The sequence below is a fragment of the Ictalurus punctatus genome, chromosome 11 (genome assembly GCF_001660625.3).
Source record: "Ictalurus punctatus breed USDA103 chromosome 11, Coco_2.0, whole genome shotgun sequence".
In the NCBI taxonomy this organism is placed as follows: Eukaryota; Metazoa; Chordata; class Actinopteri; order Siluriformes; family Ictaluridae; genus Ictalurus; species Ictalurus punctatus.
This window is the reverse complement of record NC_030426.2, coordinates 19,130,145-19,151,955: the sequence shown is the minus strand read 5'-3', so window position 1 is coordinate 19,151,955 and position 21,811 is coordinate 19,130,145. Positions and strand designations below refer to the sequence as shown.

Sequence of the window (21,811 nt, the reverse complement as noted above, 5' to 3'; positions counted from 1 at the left end):
TCTTTTTAGGGAGTTTTTCCTCACCACCGTCGCCACCGGCTCGCTCAATAGGGATAAATTCACACACTTAAAATCTGTATCCTGTGTTTATATGTTTCTCTAATGCTGCTTTGAGACAATGTCTGTTGTTAAAAGCTCTATAAAAATCAAATTGAATTGAATTTTTCTGGAAGTGACTAAATCTAAAAAATTAAAATTAAAACTGAAAATGTCTAAAAAAGTTTTTTTTCTTCTGTTTTTCTTCTTCTTTATCTTTCCAGATATACTATCTCAGACTACCAAGGGACAAAGGGACAGGTACAAAAAGTTCTGAAATACCAGTTTTGATTAGAAGGGGACTTTATATTCTTTACTTTTTCTTTAGTTCATCGTTTTCATGAGTGTTTAATGTCCTGTATCATCAGTATAATTTGTATATGTAGACATTTCAATCCATTAAAAAAAAAAAAAAATTGCGAAGACATCTTTGCATCTGTCTTTTATCTGTCTTTCCTTGTGAGGTCTTAAACTTGGAGTCAAGTTTGTATATTGTGACATGAAGGACTTCAACTACCATGATCCTGCGCGTGCCTGATTTCCCTCCATGCCTTCGCCTGCTTTTTTTTTTCTCGTGTGTGTGTGTGTGTGTGTGTGTGTGTGCACGCGCGCGCGTGTGTGTGGAAAAAATAGGGCGTTTAAATTTCTCGTCCAATCATTTGCAGGGAAAGAGGTAACCCCACCAGCACGGGGTGGGTGGAGGTCGGATATAAACTCGTTAGTAGTCTAACAAGAAGAAAACACAGGATTGTTTCTATCAGTGAAAAAGCCACCATAAACTACACATCAGGTTGGGGGCGGGTTTGCCTTGATTTTTTTTTTCTTCCCCCTTTATTTCCCCCCAACTCTTTTCTTCTGTCTTTTCACTCCAGAAAATCTCAAGTCACTCTCGCTTTCCTTTAGTGAAGAGAAGTGCACGGGAGTAAGAGAGAATGCACTGCGTGTAGATAAAGATCTGATGGAGCTCTTGTAACTCTGTCCAGGTTCAGTGTTTGAAGGAAATGGCTAAGCTGTTCCGAGCCGTGATCTTGGGTCCCCCGGGCTCGGGGAAAGGCACCATCTCGGAGCGGGTGGCGAGCAGTTTCGGCCTGCAACATCTGTCCAGCGGTGACTTCCTGCGCGAAAACATCGCGGCCAAAACGGGTGCGTGCTTTCCCCCGTACATACAGTTTTACTTACAGCTACGTGCAAAACCTCACGCGACCGTGAAAAAAACCCTACTCAGTCAGAATAGTTCACCTAGTATAGTATAAAAAGCTTTGTCTGCGTAGTACAATAAATCAATCGCCTTATAGAACCAAAATAGTAACGCCGTTACCATAGTTACTGTAAGAGGCGAATTGTTTTGGAATGCTGTTTAGCACTATTGGTGGCCAAAGTTTGTACCAAGAGCCCCGTGCACGAGCTACTGCGACCAAAAACTCTCACGAGCCTAAAGGAAATTTCCAGAAAGTCTAATTCATGCAATATTGAGAGTGCTTTAAGGCAGTCCTTTGAAATGAAGTGAAACGCATACTTACAAATAGAGTGTAGGCTATACCACTGAAAACATAAATCCCAGTCGGTGTTTTTTTTGGGGTTTTTTTTGTGTGTGTGTGTGTGTGTGTGTGTGTGTGTGTGTGTGTGTGTGTGTGTTTTAACTAGAAATAACATTCTTCAATAGGTCATCTTAAAACCTGCGAACGTGTAAACATTCATGAGACTGAAATGGGATTAAAAACTGGTACTCTTAGCCCTGTGATGTTTTATTTATTTCTTTCTTTATTTATTTTGCACAAGTAATTTGTTAGTGCTGAGCGTAAAAGTCTCTTCTCACTCAATCAGAGTAGTCTTTGGTTAAGTTTTCACCTTCTAACTGTCGATAATCTGTCGCTTACTTTATAGCATGTTCTCGTATAATACTAAGAAAAACGTATATGAATCGATATGTTATACAAAGTACAAACTACAGGACAGAGCATTGGTCGTGTAGGCTTAGTTCTCAGAGAAGAAAAGTTTGTGATGCTTTGTAAATGTTGGAGGTATGAAGGAAAGACAAAGACTCCCTTCATGTCATAATAATCAAGAAATATTATTTAATGGTGCGATAGTCGATTAAAAAAAATTACTTCGTCCAAATAACCTGGAAAATATGTAAGACTTGATCAGAAATGATAGTTTAAGCCACTGCCTCAGGAAGTGGTGTATTAAGTGGATGAGAAACGTGCCTTCCTGTCCAGAATGCTTGATTGGGTTTGGATGGACCACTTAGTCATTTTATGGACACTCTTATTAACAGGCCACTGTAGATCCTGTAGATTCTGTAGATCCTGGATCCTTTTAAGAAAATGGGCAGGAATGGGAAGAGGGTGGCATTAAGGAGGAAAAAAAATATTCATATGTCAAACCCACTTTTTAGAGATCTAATCTTGAAAAAAAAAGACTAATCTGACATAAAGGACTTTTAAAAATATCCACGCAAGTAATTTACAGTGGTTTATTTTCATTTACAAATCGTTTAGACAGTCAAAACCACTTATAGTGTAATGCACACAAAAGTTCAAGCTGAGGGCATGCTGTATGTCTGAGAGCGTTGTTGTGTAAATCTCATGCTATCAGTGGAACTGAGAGACAACAGTACCTTGTAGTTCCTATGGAAATTTTATTCATTCATTTATTCATCTTCAGTAACCACTCTATCTTGGTCAGGGTTGCAGTGGATCCAGTACCCGAGGATGATGCAAGAATACACCCTGCATAGGACTCTAGTCCATCACAGGGCACCATGCATACACATTCACGCACTTATTTACAACTAGGAGTAGTTTTAGCATAGCCAGTGGTAGGATGAGGAAACCAAAAACCTACATGGACATAGGGAGTACATGCACAGAAACACCACACAGACAATAACCCAAGCCCAAGATTGAACCAGGAACCCTGCAGCTGTAAGCATGGCAATGCTTTGTAAAATTTGATATCACTTATTTCGCATTAGTAATAAAAGATTATGGTTGGCACAAACATTTGCTTATTGAAACCACCATGAATTTGTATGTAGACACTCCCTAGATTTTACCTGTAAGTAGTCAACAGCAACTCAACATCAAGCACATCAACAGCAACTATGTACTACCCTCAGACTAACTACAGCAAAGAAAGAAAACTTGAGCTATACTAATTACCAATAATAAATATAAGTCTAAATAATTGGGATGATGCACTATGCGTTTTTGTTGTTGCTGCTAAATCAGATGGATTTGACAGATTATCACTAATTCACGCTTGCTGTGTCGATGTTCTCATGTCTATTACATATGGGGCAGTGGTGGCTTGAAAGTTAAGGCTCTGGGTTACTGATCAGGAGGGCAGGGGTTCAAGCCCCAGAACTGCTAAGCTGCCACTGTTGGGCCCTTGAGCAAGGCACTTAACCCTCTCTGCTCCAGGGTATCATGTATCATGGCTGACCCTGCGCTTCCTGACATGCTGGGGAATGCGAAGAAAAGAATTTCACTGTGCTGTAATGTATATGTGACCAATAAAGACTCATTATGTCTATTATATCATTTAGAATATTATGGAATATTTAAAAATGTAAAAATATTTTTGAATGTTTTATGATCTAATACTATCAGAATGCAGTCATAATATTGGTCAGTGTTGTTAATCTAATCCGTCCTTTCAGAGGCTGGAGTTTTGGCTAAAACGTACATAGAGAAAGGTGCTTTGGTGCCAGACCATGTGATGACCCGCCTGATGCTTCCCCGGCTAGTGGAGATGACCCGCCACAGCTGGCTGTTGGATGGTACAGTATAGAAAAATACGAGTCTGTTATATATGTTTTGCACCACTTCTTATAGCTTCCAAACAGGATTTTGGATGAACTCTAATATCATGTTTCTTCACAGTAGGTGTTTTTGTTAGTATCGTTTGTCTTTGGTTCAGGCTTTGTGGTTTATTCAGTTTTCTAAGATCTTTAAAGTATCGTAAGACTACCACTATCATACAGTACATTCAATATAAATTAGAGCAACAGGGATTTTCTATTGCACCTTATTTAATTAAATATGTGCATGTGCTGAATTACATGTAACAGGTCATCCATGAGCAATATAAAGATTAAAAGAAATTCAATATTATCATTAGGCTTCAATACCACAAAAGAAATAATATTCCAGAATGGACTGATGAAAGTATTTTTAGTTCATGTATCATGGAATAAGTAAAAACTGCATGCTGTCCTCTGTGTTTGAGAATTTGTTGATACAGTTGTATTTTTCCAGGAATTTGTCCTTGATTTGGCAATTTGCAAGGCTACTACAATATATCCGGGCAGGGGCAACAGTGTTGCAATGTTTCATCTAGCCTAGATAAGCAGTTTTGCTAAAATGCACAGGAACAATCTCTAGAAGTAGAGGAACAAGCAAGGCAACATTTATGGTGGCTCTAATCATCAGATTCCCCAAGTTTTCTAGTTCCTGGTGTCTATTCATGTTCTTACCTTCATCAATAACACAACGCTGTTGAATTCTTGATTCTGATTGGTTAGAATGCGTTGATTCATTTTCCATAATGTCAGCCCTGACAATAGTTTTTAAGTCAGATGAAAGTCAAATCACAGGTTGACGTTTTAATCCAATATGTTACTGTTCCTATAGTAACCGTTAATTGACAGGGGCTTGTATGGCAGATGCTCTACACAGTCTAACCTTAACAATAAGTGGATTACAAATATTTATTTTAAGTTACAAAGAAAAAATCTATACTTATTTATATGGTGAAGCTTTCTGTGAGCAGATGTTTATTTAACATTTACAGAAGGAAGCTCCAGTGTCCACACTTTGTAATATTCATGAGGTAATGCTATAACTTTCAAGCTAAAACTTTCTAACATAGAACAGAGGACTTTAGCACAGAGGACTTTGCACTTACTAGTTTCTCAGTAACATGATAAGCTTAGTTTTTTTTTAGATATAAAAAAAAGAAAGAAGGGGTGAAGACCTACTATTTATAACTGTTGTACTGTAAGTGATAACAGCAACTAATTATTTTATACTAATTAGAGGATGTGTGGGAACGGTTTGAGATACTACAGACTGAAAGAATGAAGCGTGTCAGCATTGTGTTCATGAGTTTGTTTTTCTGTATTTTCACTGAAACAGAGGTTAGGATCCTCTTTTCTTATACTGTATGTCCCTGTGATATTGTGTTGCATCCTGGCACCATGACCAATTTTGAGTTGCTGCAACAAAAAACAGCAACCAAATTTCATTCTTCCATTCTTCCTCAAGTGGGGCATTGAGTTCGACTTCTTTTGATGTTTCCCATTATGGCTGAATGTTGCCTCAAGACTCGAGACTCCAACAAAATTAAAAATAAGTCAAATAAAATCGATTATGTTTGTTCTTTTTTACACAGAAAAAAACAAACACGTATTTTTTACCCTACGGTACAATAATGCAAACCATAGAGAGATATACATACAGCAGGTGCAATTTGGCCAGGACTAAGGGAGGACTGGGACATTAATTATCCAATAAATGTTTTATGCATGAGCAAACATTTACAAAGTCCAAACATTACAAATCCCAGTCTGTTATTTTTAAGTACTGGCTCCAAGTGCTTTGAGATATTTGAGAAAACTGCTAGTGTTCTTGAATATTACAACATTACAGGATATACTTTCCTTGGCATCATGGGAATTGACAGTGACTACGTTTACATGGACAGCAGTAATCTAATTATTGACTTTACTGTGAATAAGACAATATTGTGATCAAGGTGTTTACATGAGTCGCTTTTAGAATATTCCTTTCATGTTCCCGTTTTACATACTGTAGAACATAGAGCGATTAACGGCACACGTCATTACGTCACCGCGCGACGCCGTCCGACGTTCCCTCCAGAATTCCACGTATTAACATACAGTTGATCTTCGTTATGGTACCGTATACAGTTTTGGGTGTTTTTAATTTAAAAAATTTTACGAACGCTTCAAGTGCAGTTAATTATTAGTCGTGCTGTACGTGCAAATAGACGACTGCTTGAAGCCGTGGGCTGCGTCCCAAACCGTGTACTTTCCTACTATATAGTAGCTGAGATACCTGTATTTCGCTTACTATATAACAAACAGGTAAGTACACCGTTTCGGACGCAGCTGTGTTCTCTTGTTTGCTGTCAAATGGTTGAGCACTGCCGTGTATGTACGTGTCCTGTCGCAAAATGCGGTGAAATCTCCCACACGACGTTAATAGAGTGATGAAGGTGTGTACATGTCTGTAATACACGTCCATAATGTGACTAAAACAGGAATACTCCACATGTCTTAATTCGATTTGTGTTTACTTCGAGTATGACTTTAATCAGATTAAGGTAATAAAAAAATGCTGTTTACATGGTAGTTTCTTAATCAGAGTATCGTCTTAATCGAGTTAATATTGGATTATTGTTGTTCATGTAAACGTACTGAGTGTCAGTGCTTGTATGACACTGTTACTTAGTAACAAGCAACTGATTTTTTTATACCAATTGTTTGATTTTCTCAATACATTTCACAAGTGCTTTTTAAAGCAAAACACTAGCACAACTAATGATGCAGTTGACTTAACTCAGTAGTGGGAAGTCTGAACTCATGATTAGGTCATTTTTCAACTTGGCACGTTTGAGCTATAACATGGGGCAGAACAGTGACCTGTATGGTCAGTGTCTCGCTGTTTATTGATCTAAAGTAAATACTACATTTAAAGTAGTGAAGTCATAAGTTTATTTACTGTTGACAGTGTGAGCAACCATACTGACATGACATCATATGCTGAACTCTGAGTTTCTAAGTCTAAGTTCCATGTCGAGGGGACTTTCTGTGGTTTTTCCAAGTAGGAGGTCAGAAATGTGGAGATACAAGCTTCAGTTGAACACGGCAGAAGTACCATGATATGTTTACATACTTTCCAAAATCCCCAGGTGTTAAATTGGCTGCTAAATAAGACTAAATGTTACACAAACACTGTAGCAAGTGAACACTTCACATGGCAGCAGCTGCTTGGCAAAAATGCAGTTTACATGTTTAGTTAAATACCTTCAATCAGTAAAAGATCAGATATAAACAGTTGCCAGGCATAGAGGGTGGGGTCTGACTTTGACAAGCCTGATCTGCCCCAATGTTTGTAAACATTGGTGCCCGGTTCCTCTTGAACAGCAAACCTGTTCAAGTCAGTATACACTTCATTATAGTCTTGGATTCAAAGGTATGGTGTATTTGCAGTGACAAAGCCACATGGTGTAAGGGGTAAATTATGGTAAGATATTGTAGAAGAATGTCTGTCATTGTTTGGTAGTAATGGCAACTGGACTTTTGATAAAATATCAAAGACCTTTTACTAATCTAATGGAAAGCGTATCAGTTCTGCTTCTAAATGAAACATCTCCAGCTGCCTTGACCTTCCAGACTTCAGGGACTGTTTAGACTCACTGTACTGAATAATAGCTTAAATGTGACAGTTTATTTATTTATCTCATGCATTCCCTAGCCTGTGCAGAAGCTAAAGAGACTAAAATCAATCCTATGGATTTTTCTGTCTGATAGGAGCCTTGTACCAGCCAGTGCAATCATATGAGAACCAATGGATCTCTAAATAGATTTGTTCTGTAAAGTTTCAGTGTCTTGTTCTTCCCTCTAGGTTTTCCTCGGACTCTAGCCCAGGCCGAGGCTCTGAACAGTGCCTGCGAGCTCGATGTGGTCATTAGTCTTAACATTCCTCTAGAGACGTTGAAGGACAGACTGCGCCATCGCTGGATCCACCCGGCCAGCGGGAGGGTGTACAACATGCGCTTTAACCCTCCACGTGTCCAGGTAGATGTCTCTTCTTTCCTGTTCTGCAGTGAGAGAAAGGATATTGTGCTGTGATTTTTAACAAAAATTTCATTGGATGAATCCTTTGTTTTCTTAAAAGGAAGACATTCGATTAGTAAATTAATAGAAAAAAAAACCCCATGAGATTTATACAAATGTGAACGATATGTGATGGGAGTAATATGTGATTACACGTTGAAAACACAAAGGTAAATTTAAACATTTGCTATGTCCTGAAATTGAACATGCGAAGTCAAGTAAACGTGACATCATTTAAACAATGTGATCATGTGAAGAGTTCATTCATGCAAGAAAATCATATCTGTGTAAATGAAAAATTAACATATAACATAGAAAAATAACAAAAATGAACATACAAAAATAAATTAATTATGTGGAAAAAACACATTTGAAATAGTGATGGGTTGTTCATGAACGATTCGTTCATTTTAAATGAATCTTTTATATGACTCGGGAATAACATGTTGTCTCCGAGTGCGATTTGTTCATTTTGTCTTGGCCATACATATGCAAAAATCCTTTTGTTCATTTATAATGTGAAAACGTGATCATGTAAACGTATAGGCTCTGTACAGGAAGTACAAATGATTAGTTCACCCCTTGAGTCATTCCTTCTTTTGTTATATGACAGTGGCATAGGTTATGCACAGGAAACAGAAATGATTAGTTCACCTCCTGAGCTCCTACTCAAGCTAACATGAAGTGTCTAAAAATGACAAATTTCATGAGTCATACGATTATTTACACATGAAGTTCATTTGACTCTTCTGTTAGAGTGTAAATGCAAGCTATTTATTAGCAATCCTAACTGAGAGGCAAATCGATGTCAAATAGGCAATAGTCTACACTTATATAGTGCTTTTATCCAAAGTGCTTTACACTGTGTCTCATTCACCCATTCACACACACACTCATACACCAATGGTAGCAGAGGTGCCATGCAAGACGCTAACTTGCCATCACATGAAGTGAAAGAATGTCTGGTGTGTGTATATATATATATATATATATATATATATATATATATATATATATATATATATATATAAAAAAGAAAATGAATGAGTTGTAATGAGTAACAGGTGAGTCATTCAATATGCAGGAAATTGGGAATGTGCCAATGTCAGAACTGGTTTGGATTGTTGATTCCAGGATTACTGCTGCATTTGGAAATGGGGAAATGGCACATTGCTGTTAGAGAGCTGTTAGATTTGTCGCACTATCTGGTATTGCCCAGAAGATCACGGGCCCCCTTCATGAGAGTCTAGTTCCTCTCAAGATTTCTTTTTTATATTGTCTTGGCAAGTTTTTTCTTATCACCTAGATTTACAACCAGAGCTTGGAAAAGCTGCTCTGTGATGCAACCTGACCGTGCTATCTGGATGGTATTTACCCCCTGCTTGTTGATCTGAAAAATACTGGCCAATAAAGAGTGTCTGTGAGATCATGCATATAAAAGAGGGCAGACAGTGCTTCTCTCTAAGAGTGTTCAGGGAATGTGTGTACTGTCTGATCCGTTTTCATGGCTGTTCCAAGAAACATTGAATTTTACAAATCTGTGAGTTCAGGGTTCTTTTACTATGACTGACACTGATATATTGAAATCGTCTCTGTAAAGGCAAAAAACAAAACAAAAAAAACATCCATTTAGAATTGCATTTAAAGTTGTGGAACCTCAGGGAATTTTTTAAATTGTCATCAATAACATTTAGAGCACTTGTACCCTGACTAAACAGATTTGAGAATTCAACAGTGCTATTGTGTGGTATAAAAATATTTATAATGTCACATTTCCAGAACTTCGTCAGGAACTTGTGTACAACAAGCCCCATGTGTTCTGTGTCTTTCTGTTCCTAGGGAGTAGATGATATCAGTGGAGAGCCACTGATTCAACATGAAGATGATAAACCAGAGGCTCTGGTTGCCAGATTGAGGCATTACAAAGATGTGGCAAAGCCTGTTATAGATTTATACAGGTAAGTTTATTGAGGTGTGCACTCTGTGGCAAAAGCTTATAGTTTGTGCAAACTTTCTTTGCACAAGTTATAAATTGACACCGATCATTTACAGAATCAGACCGAGGATAGGCTCTTCTCTTTTTATTAATGTGACGAGGGAGAGAACAGAGAGGCGGACGCACTTGCAGAATTTCTTTATTGAAGACAACACAGGGGACAGGCTCAAGGAAACGGACTTACGGAATAAAACACGAGGAGTAAACACACTAGGAACCAGGATTATCTGAACTAAGTAAACTAGAATGTAAACACTAAAAAAAAGCTAAATAATCAAAAACATAGTGCAAATAACAAACATAAGAAAACCAGAAACTCAAATATAACCTGACATGAGTTAATACTCCAGCAATTAAGGAAGAAACACAGGGAACTTAAATAGAGTACCAACCAATCAGGGAAACAAGTAACATAAGGTTACACAGAAAATGGAGGGGGACAACAGAGGAAGAAGTTCTACACGGGGAACAGGGGTGCCCTCTAGTGATCCGAGGTGGAATTGCCCCCAGGGGGTCATGACAATTAATGAGCAACACAAGCTTGATCAGTGTTAGAGTCACTGGTTCTTAGAGAGACTGTACATGACCAAAGGTGTGACACGATACAATAGCTGTGTTCGCTCTCCTAAGTAATTAACTAATTAATTTTTTAAATCAATTTAATTAATTAATCAATTAATTACTTTGTAATTTGAGTTACAGATCAGAAGGTTGTGTTCAAACCTCAGCACTGCCAAGCTGCCCCAGTTGGGTGCTTGAGCAAGACTCAAAATGTTCATTTGTATCCTGCCTCAATTGTAAGTCACATAATAACTATAGTGTAGTGGGTTTTATTTTATTTTATTTTATTGTATAGTGTCATTCTATACTATTTCCTGCCAGTAAATTACTGTAGAATCATCTGGAATATAGATGATTATAAAAATGTTTACATTACTATAAACATAATTACAGTAACAAATACTATAAATAGTAATTACCTGAAAATATATTACACTATATATGTTTTTCAATTACTTACTGTAAATTTACAGTACTTTCCTGGCAACTGCAGGTAAATTACTATAGTTCTTTTAAAAGTGAAAACACAAGCAACATAAAACATGGAAGTGTTAGTGAAATACTAAGACAGTAATTCAGACATTTCATTAAAAGCTGTAGCTATTTGTTGCTGTTAATATTTCCTGCTACCCCCAAAGCTGTTTTGCACGTTGTTTAAATGTCAATGAGAAATAAATTTTCTCTTCTGTGCCAATTAAAGCATTCCAGCCAAATGTGATTAAGTCTCAAGAAACCATTAAAGAAACAGTATGAGTCAGTTCAACAGTGGTTCCAGTCAGTCGAGTTTGAATGGCTAGAGCGTTTCAGGTCACGTGAGGTTTGCTAGTGAAACCAAATGGAAAGATGTGTTACATTCTAGAGAGGTGTGTGACCTGGATTTAGGCACTACAGAATACTGCTTGTTGGGGCTGAGTTAAGCTTTGTGTAATAATAATGCAACAGCAGTGTAATGAATGCAGAGTGTTGTCAGCAAGTACCAATACAGTGATACAGTGCAGCTGACATGGATTAATGGACAGAACACTAAAAATGAAAATGGTTGTCGAATGACATTTAACGAGAAGTTGCTGCTTTGTTTCAATGCTGGTGTATTTTTATTTTTATTTTTTAACTTCTGGGGTTAAATTCATGCATTTTTAGATGATGTCACTAGTATGTCACACTGAAAAATCTGCACTGTTGCACAGTTTAACTGTTGCACAGTTTCTCTCTCTCACATACACACACACACATACATATATATATATATATATATATATATATATATATATATATATATATATATATATATATATATATGTTGTGGAACATTTGCAGAACAAGTTATTCCTTATGTAATAGTAGCTATAAACAGGCGTTCCCTCATCAGCCTCTCTTTTAACTCCCTCAAATCTAATATGACAAAAAAATGCAGCTTGTCATGTTACAGAGAAACTGGTCCTTCAACGTAAAGACGATTCTGTACCAGGAAACTTAAATTTACAGCTCTTTCATAAGGCTGACACTGGAGACTCCTTCCAAAAAATATTAAATAATTCAATCTCCTCAAAATAAAACCTCAGCATACCAACATTTACACATTTCTTTAATAAATCTATATTGCACATTTACCATACAAGTACCTGTGCAAGTTGTTACTATAGAAAAGATAATATATTGGAACCAGTGCATTAATATAAATCTGTGATTTGCTGCTGTTATAGAAAAGTAACACCTTCTGACCAATCAGAATTGAGCATTCAACAGCACTCATTATAACATGTCAATCATCAGACTGCAACTGCTGCGCCCTTGAGCAAGGTCATTAACCCTAAACGTAAATCCCTCTGGATAGGGGCATCTGCCAAATGCCATAAATTTAAGTGTATACGACTGAAAAATCGAATATTTTACGTATATGCTGAGACTGATATTTAAACCTTATAAATACAAGGCAGATATTCTGAGCCACTAGTTATACACTGTATTTCTTGTTGCTGTGGTAACATCAACACTAAATGCTGCTCATCTCACGCATAGATCACATGTTATCTGAATGTAATGGAAAGAGTTGCATATAAACAGTTTATCTGAAATTCATTGATTAAAATGGTGGAAAATGTTTGCATGTAAATAGAGCATTTGTGATGATTGTGCTTAAAGTTCATTAAAGTTGTAATATGCATTTATAGGGCCAAAGGCATCCTGCACATGTTTTCGGACACAGAGACGGACCGGATCTGGCCTTACGTCAGCTCACTTCTGAGTGCTAAGATCCCGACAGACCTAGCAGACGCTCAAAGGGCCACAACCCACTAAAGAAACGGTTAACATTTGTAATGGTTAATTCTACACATTGGTATGGCAGTCATCGCTTAGAGTTTCATTACATAGTTCATTCTTTAAAAAGGCGTTAGTCAATCCTCACTTTCTTTCAAATGCAGTGAGTGTATCAAGAATGAATCATCTTACTTTTTAAGTATTATTTTAGATGCATCAAGAAACACACCAAAGCCTCTGTCTGCTTTTATCGATCATTAGCTAAATGTAAAACACCCGCTGACTAACCTGGTTATTTGTTTTTAGTGTTTGTAAGGAAACACAGCCATATATATGTACTTTAACTAGATATAAAAGTAGAATCTTCACAAATCAGTTTGGATAGACGGATGAAATGTTTGCATGTGTAATAAGTTAGTAATAATGAATATATATGGGTTTTTGGGAAGGGAAAGTTGTTATTCCAGTATTCCTGTGACTTATGTGATTAAGTCATTTCTGTAATTTTTCTGATACACTACTCAGTCTTAGTGTAACATGTGGCTATGTATTATGCTGCCTTTCTCTCTGGAATGTTCTCTCATCAATGTTCCTATATGACTAACTGTTACTGAGTGCCTGTACAGACTTAAATAATGCAGTGCTTGCAGTTTTTTCAGGCAGTTGCAATGTGTGTGTGCGCGTGTGCGTGCGTGTGTGTGTGCGTATGTGTGCGTGTGTGTGTGCGCGTGTGTGCAAGCTGGAATTTTCAAGGATAGGGACGCTGAGAAAATGTTACATGTACAGTATATCACATGTGCCATATACACTGAGAACACTGGCATGTCCATTATCAAACCCTTTCGGTAATCTAATTGGAATTTTTGCCAGCAGCAATTTACAATTAATGATGTAGTTTTGTATGAGAATACTTTTTTCTTTTCTTTTTAAGGATGGTGCTTTTTTCCAAAGCTACAAATCACCCGTCTTGATAAAAGACTGAGATAAGCTTGTGAACCAGAGTATCTGAGCTTCAGGCAGATAGAGCTGAGGAAAAATATCCTCAATATGCAAATCTAAATGATAAATAAATACTTTACCTCTGAACTACTTAACCTTTTCGCAGCATTACAATTTTCTATATCTGTTTCTCGTTCATTAGACACAATACTGTAAATGCAAGCCAAAGGTTATAAAACAAACCCCCTCACGCTCTTGTGCAATATCACACACACTGCATCCGGTTCTGAATTTGTCAATTCTAAAACAAATAAACCTTTTCGCTGGTTTCTAAAAATCAGTAGTGTGGCAGTGATTTATTTGTACCCGTTCACTGACAACATAAATAAATATATAAGTATTTGACCTTGCCATTCTCAAAGAATGTTTACAAAATAAAACTAATACTACATAAACAATACCAAGTGATAGGCCATACTGCGAATCAGAGTTACTGTTACCACGGAGAAGCTGATTTTTCCCTCTAATAGCATGTTCCAAAGTTTTTATTCCTCTTAAACTACAGCAATTTACCAACAATTAAAACCTATAACTTATTAATGAACAACACATCACACATTTAATGTTGTGGAACATCAGTGAGACAAGTTCGTTCTTGTTAATACTTAGGTATAGCAGTATAAACAGGTATAGCAGTATAAACACTACAGTATAAACAGTTTTTCCCTCATCAGTCTCTCTCTCTCTCTCTCTCTCTCTCTCTCTTTTTACTCTAACTTGAAGTTAATAAAACTTCAAATGCAGCGTATCATGTTACTGACAAACAAGAATATACAAACTACAAATTTTCCAGTATCAGAAAAGTAACTGACTGAGACTCCTTCCATAAATACTTTAAATGTCTCCTTACAGAAAACATCATCAAATCACTGATTAATCTGTTTTTTATTTGTGGAGTCCCTGTGTTACTATTTATAGTTGTTACTATAAAAATGATAGCATATTAGAATGAGCAGCTTTACACAAACATGTGATTTGCACTACTGCCAGAGCTGCCATTACAGTAAATGAATGAACACTGTCTGACCAGTTACAATAGAGAATTCCACAGTGCTGTGGTATAAGTAAAGAATAGAACACTACAATATAAACAGCATAAACAATAAAACATGCTGCTGTAGGAAAATAATCCACAACAGGGTGGCGTGAAGTTGTCAGACACAACGTGGAATTCTGTTATCAGTATATGTTCTGATAACAGCAGGTCCTGAAGTGTTTCGTTGCTCTTATACTGCCGCAATTTGTCGACGATTAATGTTTGAAAATCTGAACTGTTGATTTTACCTAAAACAGACAAATAAACAGAACAAATGATCAAATAAATAGCTAGCTAGTGAAATAAATACATTTAAATAAATAAATACATACCTACATCTTTCTATCAGAAACATGCCCAACACTAATGAGACCAATGAATGTAGATTACAGAGAACTAAATAAACCTTATAGATAGAGATACTGTAGACAGACAGACAGACAGATAGATAGATAGACAGACAGACAGATAGACTGATTAATGTTTCTATTAAGAAATGTGCCCAAAGCTAACTGACTAATGAGAGTACAGTGTAGATTACAGAGAACTAACTAAATATGATAGCTAGCTAGCTAGCTAGATATTTCTATTAAAATGTGCCCATGGCTAATGATAGTAATGAGTGTACATTAAAGAGAACTAGACAGACAGACAGACAGACAGACGGATAGATAGATAGATAGATAGATAGATAGATAGATAGATAGATGTATGAGTGCTGTTAACCGGCTGTGACATCACAGCAGCGCGCGGCATGAGAGCGGCATGCGCGTGATTCAGTGATGCAACTCCGCATCCAATCCGGTATCATGTAAAAGCGTGCATTAGACCCGGAATAAGCGTCTTGCATCCGTCCTTCACCCCAAACGCCGTGCTTTCTCGCGTCCTCTCCTCCAGCGCGGCTCCATACGTCAGGAAGCAGTGATCATCTGACCTTTGGTGATCAGCGAATGACAAATCAAAGGTCAGCGTTTGTGGCATCAGCTGGACCCGCGGCCGACTGGAGAATGCACGCGCTGAAAGGTAAAGCTGCAGTGACATTATTTATATTTACATTAAAAAAAAAAAGCACATCGGATTCTGCTGTGCAGCGTGCATAGCCAGTGTCGCGCGTTTTCACTGGAGTTAGTACTGTTACATAACGCGTCGTGCGCTCTGTGGACATGATTTGAGTCGCTGCACATGATGTAGTCTACATTATAATACGGCCAAAATAACCTCCATATGCAATCAGCATGCAATATGGCTCCATGCATTTAATGCACTGACTCGATCTGAATGGTGGAATAGCACTAACCCATGAGCAATGTTTTTGTTTTGATGCTAGGGACTTATCCCTGAGCTGAGTTCACCTCTTCACTGTAGAAACGGTTTAGCTGAAATTAACACACGGCTTAGACATAAACAGATGGTAGATCATTCATGCATTTCCTAAAAGGACAAAATGGTGACGTTATAGTGCAAAATGTGTTCTGCCTACAGACATGTAAGACATGTCTGTGAGTTCAAGAGCAAGATCATTTGAAGCTCTAGTCCGTGCAGTATTTCATCGTTTATTTTTCATTCACACGTCACTGACTGTACTGTATGATACATTGTGGCCCGAGCGGCGCGAGCTCCTCGCAAGAGGAAGTGTTAGGTACCGAATCTGTTGACGTCATCGAATCCGGAATTCCAAATCGCTCCTGACGCACTTTAAAGGTGCACTACATACGGTACGTGATGATGAGACTGGAGGACACCGTATGTAGTGTACTAGAGCCAGGATTGTGGTTCAGCCTGTGTTTCACTGAAGCTGGAATGCGGGACGCAAGATGTGAGCTTATTTTTTTTGAGAGAAAACAGTGTACATGTATAAAATAGTGTTTGCCACAACAATACGTAATTTACATATTTTCATGACGAAAAAAGCGTAGGAAAAGCTTTTAGATTGTCAATTTAGTAGAGCACCCAAAAGTATAGTATAGTAGGTTATAGTGTAGTATAGTACAGTATAGTGTAGTATAGTATAGTATAGTACAGTATAGTGTAGTGTAGTATAGTGTAGTGTAGTATAGTACAGTATAGTGTAGTATAGTACAGTGTAGTGTAGTGTAGTATAGTATAGTGTAATATAGTAGGCCAGTGGTTTTCAAAGTGGGGGCCGCCACGGGAGGGCCTCAACAATTTGGTGTGCCCATCCCTCCCACTAGTATGTTTTCTCTTTCTCACTCTCAGACAACCACACACACACACACACACACACACACACACACACAATCAATTACTAATGTAATGTAATGTAAAGATGTAAGATATAATTATTAATAAAAAAAAAAGGGGGATATATTCAGAATCTGTATTTTTAAGGTGTTTTAAAGACATCTTGCAAAAGGGGGGCCTCAGTCAAATGTTAATGCCATTTGGGGGGTCTTGCCCTGGAAAAGTTTGGGAACCCCTGTAGTAGGCTATAGTATAGTGTAGTATAGTATAGTAGGCTATAGTATGGTATAGTATAGTAGGCTATAGTATAGTATAGTGTAGTATAGTGTAGTGTAGTATAGTATAGTGTAGTATAGTAGGCTATAGTATAGTGTAGTATAGCATAGTAGGCTATAGTATAGTATAGTATAGTATAGTATAGTAGGCTATAGTATAGTATAGTACAATATAGTAGGCTATAGTATAGTATAGTATAGTAGGCTATAGTATAGTAGGCTATAGTATAGTATATTAGTATATATTGTAGTATACAATTGTACTGCTTTGACATACTGTTCTTGTTCGCAGTTTATAATAGTTATAAGTAAAAGCCTGTTTCCACAGAGATGACATCACTTTTGTCCATACAGACACTATCCCCATACGACAGAAGTTGTCTTTCCTATCCCTCTCGAGTCTTCCTAAGCATTGGTTTTCTGAGCATGCGCACGTCACCTTTGACCGCACAATTCTTAGTTTTCTGCATATATTTAAATGCTGAAGGGATTTTCTGATTGTAAGATCAGAAATAAATTATGCTGCATATAGATTCATGCTTGAAGCAGCTACAGATAAAGTCACAGTAATAATGTAAAGAAAGTAGATCATAATGCTTGTGGTAGCTATTGTTTTATAAAGACCTGTAAATGTATGCTTCTGTATTGTGGGACAGTTTGATAAGTCAGAACATATTGTCAGATGTGTTTAGTTATTTGTCCGCTTGTATTTGGGCCAAGGAATATTAGAAATGAAATATACACTAATTGCCAACTCTTTACGGGGTTACAAAATGTCGCTAGAAGTCACTAGAAGACATCATATATTTATTTACATATTCATTGACTATGTTTACATGCACATCATATTCCGTTTAAGGTCTATATGTGGGTTGCAGTCACATTCCGAATACATTGTTTATATGTGTACAGGCATCTGAACATTCTTGTATACATGTTGTAAGTTTGCCTGAGTTGCCATTCCTTAATACCTAGCCGACAGCTAAGCATCTGTTAGCACCCACAATTCCTTGTAGACTGAACATGTGCATATATCTCCTTTCAGTGGATTTTCTGAATAAGGTGTTTACAAATTTCTGATTTAAACAGTCATATTCAAGGGGTGGGAATCGGTATTTGGGGAATCTGAGTATTACCTTGATTAGAATTGGGCAATCTGATTGTGGTGTTTACATGACTCAATACTAATTAGAAATACTGCCAAATATTATTGGAATATTGATGTGCATGTAAACCTAGTTACTGATTTGTCATTGAGAAACATTGCTGATCAGTGATTGGCCATTGGTAACCAGCACATGTGAGGTGAGCGGGAGGACCGTATCAGAATATAGACAGTCACTAGTGCCTGCATAAATGCGCTGTTTTTCACCAGACACTTAAAAAAATCACTTTAAAAAGTAAAAAAACAAAACAAACAAACAAACAAACAAAGTCACTCGTCACAGTGGAAATACGTATTGATATAAATCTAGCAATTTTATATCATTAATAAAAGAACCGCCAACACAATAAAAATTGGCCCTCTAATGTAGCTCTCTATCTTTTTTAGTCTTTAAGCACATCATATTTAACCATTGGTTGGTTGATCACGTATTATCTCTAAAACCCAATTATACAACAAATTCACTAAGAACGAAAACAGAAAAAAATAGTACTATTAATTAAATTAGTAGTCTTTTTTAATCTCATATAGAAGTCCCACATGTTCATTCTATCAAATTACAAACAATAGAAACAAGCTTAGTCTTTTATACTTTAAATTCACTCAGTTAATGATTCTTGTAATGAGAGGAAATACAGAAAATCTTTTTTTCATCCATATGCACTGACAGGTTGTCCTACTTTACTCATAACTTGAGGCAGTTATAGAGAATCAGAGATCAGCATTTGCGAACTTTGATCAACAAAATTTACTGTACTATCCTTTCATGACTATCCAAGAGGTTACAAGACATTTATAAGTTAATACTATTGTAAAAGATCACAAGACCTGTGTTAAACAGCTACTTCATAGTATTATATTAACCCACACCCCAGCTGTTTTCACCCAAGTGCATGAGTGTGATAGAAGAGAAACCCAAGAACGACGATGTTTGGTTTTTACACAGCAAACCAAAGTGCAAAATTAAAAGCTTTATCACGTTTCCTACAATGCAGGAAAGGGTCAATGTTAAATTCACAACTTATGTGCAGACAGCAGCACGACTCTTTCATATACACTAAGTTCCCGGTGTCTCCGCTCTCAGTTTCCTAGACACAGTTAGTCTTAAGAGAAAGCATGCAGGCCTGGTAGCTGCCAAGTAATGCGTCCAAAGACGGAAGCTTGCAACACCAACAAGCTGACAACAAACTAAATTATTCTTCAGGAGAGACATTGCCTTGGGCTGGAGAGACTAAATTCACAAAGCCCTAAATGTTTTATCTATGTTGACTAAAAGGTTATTTTCATAATCAGTTTCTCTCTCTCTCTCTCTCTCTCTCTCTCTCTCATACACACACACACACATGGCATTAAGCAGTCTATCAGTTTTGTGAAGATGTCATGCTTGTAATAATAATAATAATAATAATAATAATAATAATAATAATAATATGTATAATGCTGGAATTTCAGCATTACAGACCTTCTCTCATTGTAATCTGGACAACCATACAGCCATATGTGAGATATTTTATTATAAAGACATCCGTCCATAGCCAGTCTTATTGCTTGAGGCACAGGTGCTTCTGACAACCTTCACATCATTTTGTTGTTTCCTTATTTAACTGAAACTAATTTGGTGCTGTAAATATTAAGTCCTCAATTAAAATGTGTTATACTGATTATAGGCTGAAGTGGAGAAACATCGCAGTCACGGTCGTGTCTTGTTGTTCCCACTCACAGTAGGTTTTCTAGCATGAAACAAGCTTTTATTAGCCCGGCACTAAATTCTTGGTCCTGGGCATACGAACAGGGACGTCTCTACAGCTAAAACAGTGGAACTGAATATCCAAGGACCCTAGATGGAGAGGGACTCAAGAGTCCTGGACGAAAACAACTACATTATTATTTATAAAAAGGTCTATTTCATTAAGAGATGACAGATTCAGAATGCTAATAAACGGCTGAATGTATCGTCTTGCACGTTAAAGGGCGTGGGGCTTGTTTTACAGCCTTTGGCTTTATTGTGTCTATTGAAAGAAAGAGGGTTTTAAAGCTGTTAAAAGGTTAAACGAATGATGAAGATGATGATGATAATAATAATAAAATAGATATTAGCTTAAGCCAAAACCAATTCTAAAACATCAACCTTTCACTATTATTATTATTATTATTATTATTATTATTATTATTATTATTATTATTATTAAACCAAAAAACAACACCCTGGGCTGTCAATAAACAAATAAAACTACCAAAAAAGTAAACAACAACAACAACAACAACAACAACAACAACAACCACTACTACTAATATAATAATAATAATAATAATAATAATAATATTTATTGTTGTTTTTATAAAATAGATAATAGCTTAAACCAAGGTCAATTCCATAACATCAACCTTTCATTATTATTATTATTATTATTATTATTATTATTATTATTATTATTATTATTATAAAATCATAAACATCGACAATACTACTACTACTCCTAATAATAATAATAATAATTTTGGTAGGATCTTTTACTCTTGTTTGTTGTTGTTTTCCTAATGGCTGTGGACGTTTAAAAGCTGAATCTATGTGCGGGGCAGACTGAACCATTTCCTCCTCTGAGAGGGGTGAGATAAAGACTTAGGAAGGTCTCAAATACTATTTACGAAGCGAAACTTCGGTCTCTCCGTCTTTTTATTCCGTATATATTTGCTTTTATTTCTGATTCTAATTATTTAGAAACCTAAAACTGCGGACCAAATTCAAAACCCTATTATTTGAATTTATGGGCTCCCCTCCTGCCAAAGGGTCATTGGGTATCCAGTTCCACAAACCCCCTCCACACTCATCTCCGGCGCTCCTGCGGCCGAGCAGCGAACTACCGGCGGTGTAAATAGTGCTGTTGGATGAAGGAGGATGGAGAAGCCGCAGTAAATGCGGCTCATGATGCCAAAACGTTCCTCCTCCGTTATTCAGGGTAGAGAGAGAGAGAGAGAGAGAGAGAGAGAGAGAGAGAGAGAGAGAGAGAGAGAGAGACGCTGCATTTTGGCATAACGGGAATGTGATGCATTAGTCGCTTCCCTTCCATCCTTCTCCTCCTCCTTTGCTGCTCCACCGCGAGGAGCCTGAAGATGCGCACACCACCACCTTGAAGCGACCTCGTTTGTACGCGATTGACGATTTGTGCTCATGAGCCTGCTCGGAGGCTACAAGAAGAGGAGCGGTTATGATGGCTATGAATCTTTGCAGCTGGTCGATAGCGGAGGAGGCGGCGGAGACTTCAGCGGCGGAGTAGGAGGAGGAGGTGGGGGAAGAGGAGGAGGAGGACTGGCGGCAGTGACCCTCGGCTCCAAGGCGCGACCGGACCACTGCAGCATCATGGATGGCTCAGGTAAGGCTTTTTACACTCGAGTACAGTACTATTTATCACTGGGC

General features: G+C 37.3%; 2 protein-coding genes across 7 annotated transcripts in view; both read left to right on the top strand.

Moving 5' to 3' along the window:
- Positions 1–683: 683 nt before the first annotated feature.
- On the top strand, positions 684–13,995 carry ak4 (adenylate kinase 4). 2 transcript variants are annotated; one of them, XM_017479518.3, is made up of 6 exons: positions 684–826; positions 1,020–1,179; positions 3,701–3,820; positions 7,692–7,864; positions 9,743–9,861; positions 12,632–13,995. In XM_017479518.3, the coding sequence occupies exons 2-6, from the start codon at positions 1,038–1,040 to the stop codon at positions 12,756–12,758; spliced, it is 681 nt and encodes a 226-aa protein (XP_017335007.1). In that variant the 5' UTR covers positions 684–826; positions 1,020–1,037; the 3' UTR covers positions 12,759–13,995. The 2 variants fall into 2 exon arrangements, with proteins under 2 accessions (XP_017335007.1, XP_017335006.1); XM_017479517.2 differs by lacking the exon at positions 684–826 and having other exon boundaries at positions 833–1,179.
- A 1,503-nt stretch (positions 13,996–15,498) lies between these two features.
- Positions 15,499–21,811, top strand: part of dnajc6 (DnaJ (Hsp40) homolog, subfamily C, member 6) — a 49,941-nt gene continuing 43,628 nt past the window's right edge. Inside the window, exons 1-2 of one of the 5 annotated variants that reach the window (XM_017479514.3) lie at positions 15,499–15,777; positions 21,626–21,767. In XM_017479514.3, coding sequence (XP_017335003.1) covers positions 21,755–21,767 — 13 coding nt within the window. In that variant the 5' untranslated portion in view covers positions 15,499–15,777; positions 21,626–21,754. Of the gene's footprint in view, positions 15,778–16,468; positions 16,571–21,149; positions 21,768–21,811 lie in introns of those variants that run through there. The other 4 variants (XM_017479515.3, XM_017479513.3, XM_047158460.2 and 1 more) reach the window with 4 other exon arrangements.

Excerpts from the sequence above, each read along its gene's own strand:
- ak4 (XM_017479518.3), top strand. The coding sequence starts at position 1,038 with ATGGCTAAGCTGTTCCGAGCCGTGATCTTGGGTCCCCCGGGCTCGGGG. Across the intron at positions 7,865-9,742 it reads TTAACCCTCCACGTGTCCAG|GGAGTAGATGATATCAGTGG; the intron begins GTAGATGTCTCT and ends TTCTGTTCCTAG. Across the intron at positions 9,862-12,631 it reads CCTGTTATAGATTTATACAG|GGCCAAAGGCATCCTGCACA; the intron begins GTAAGTTTATTG and ends ATGCATTTATAG.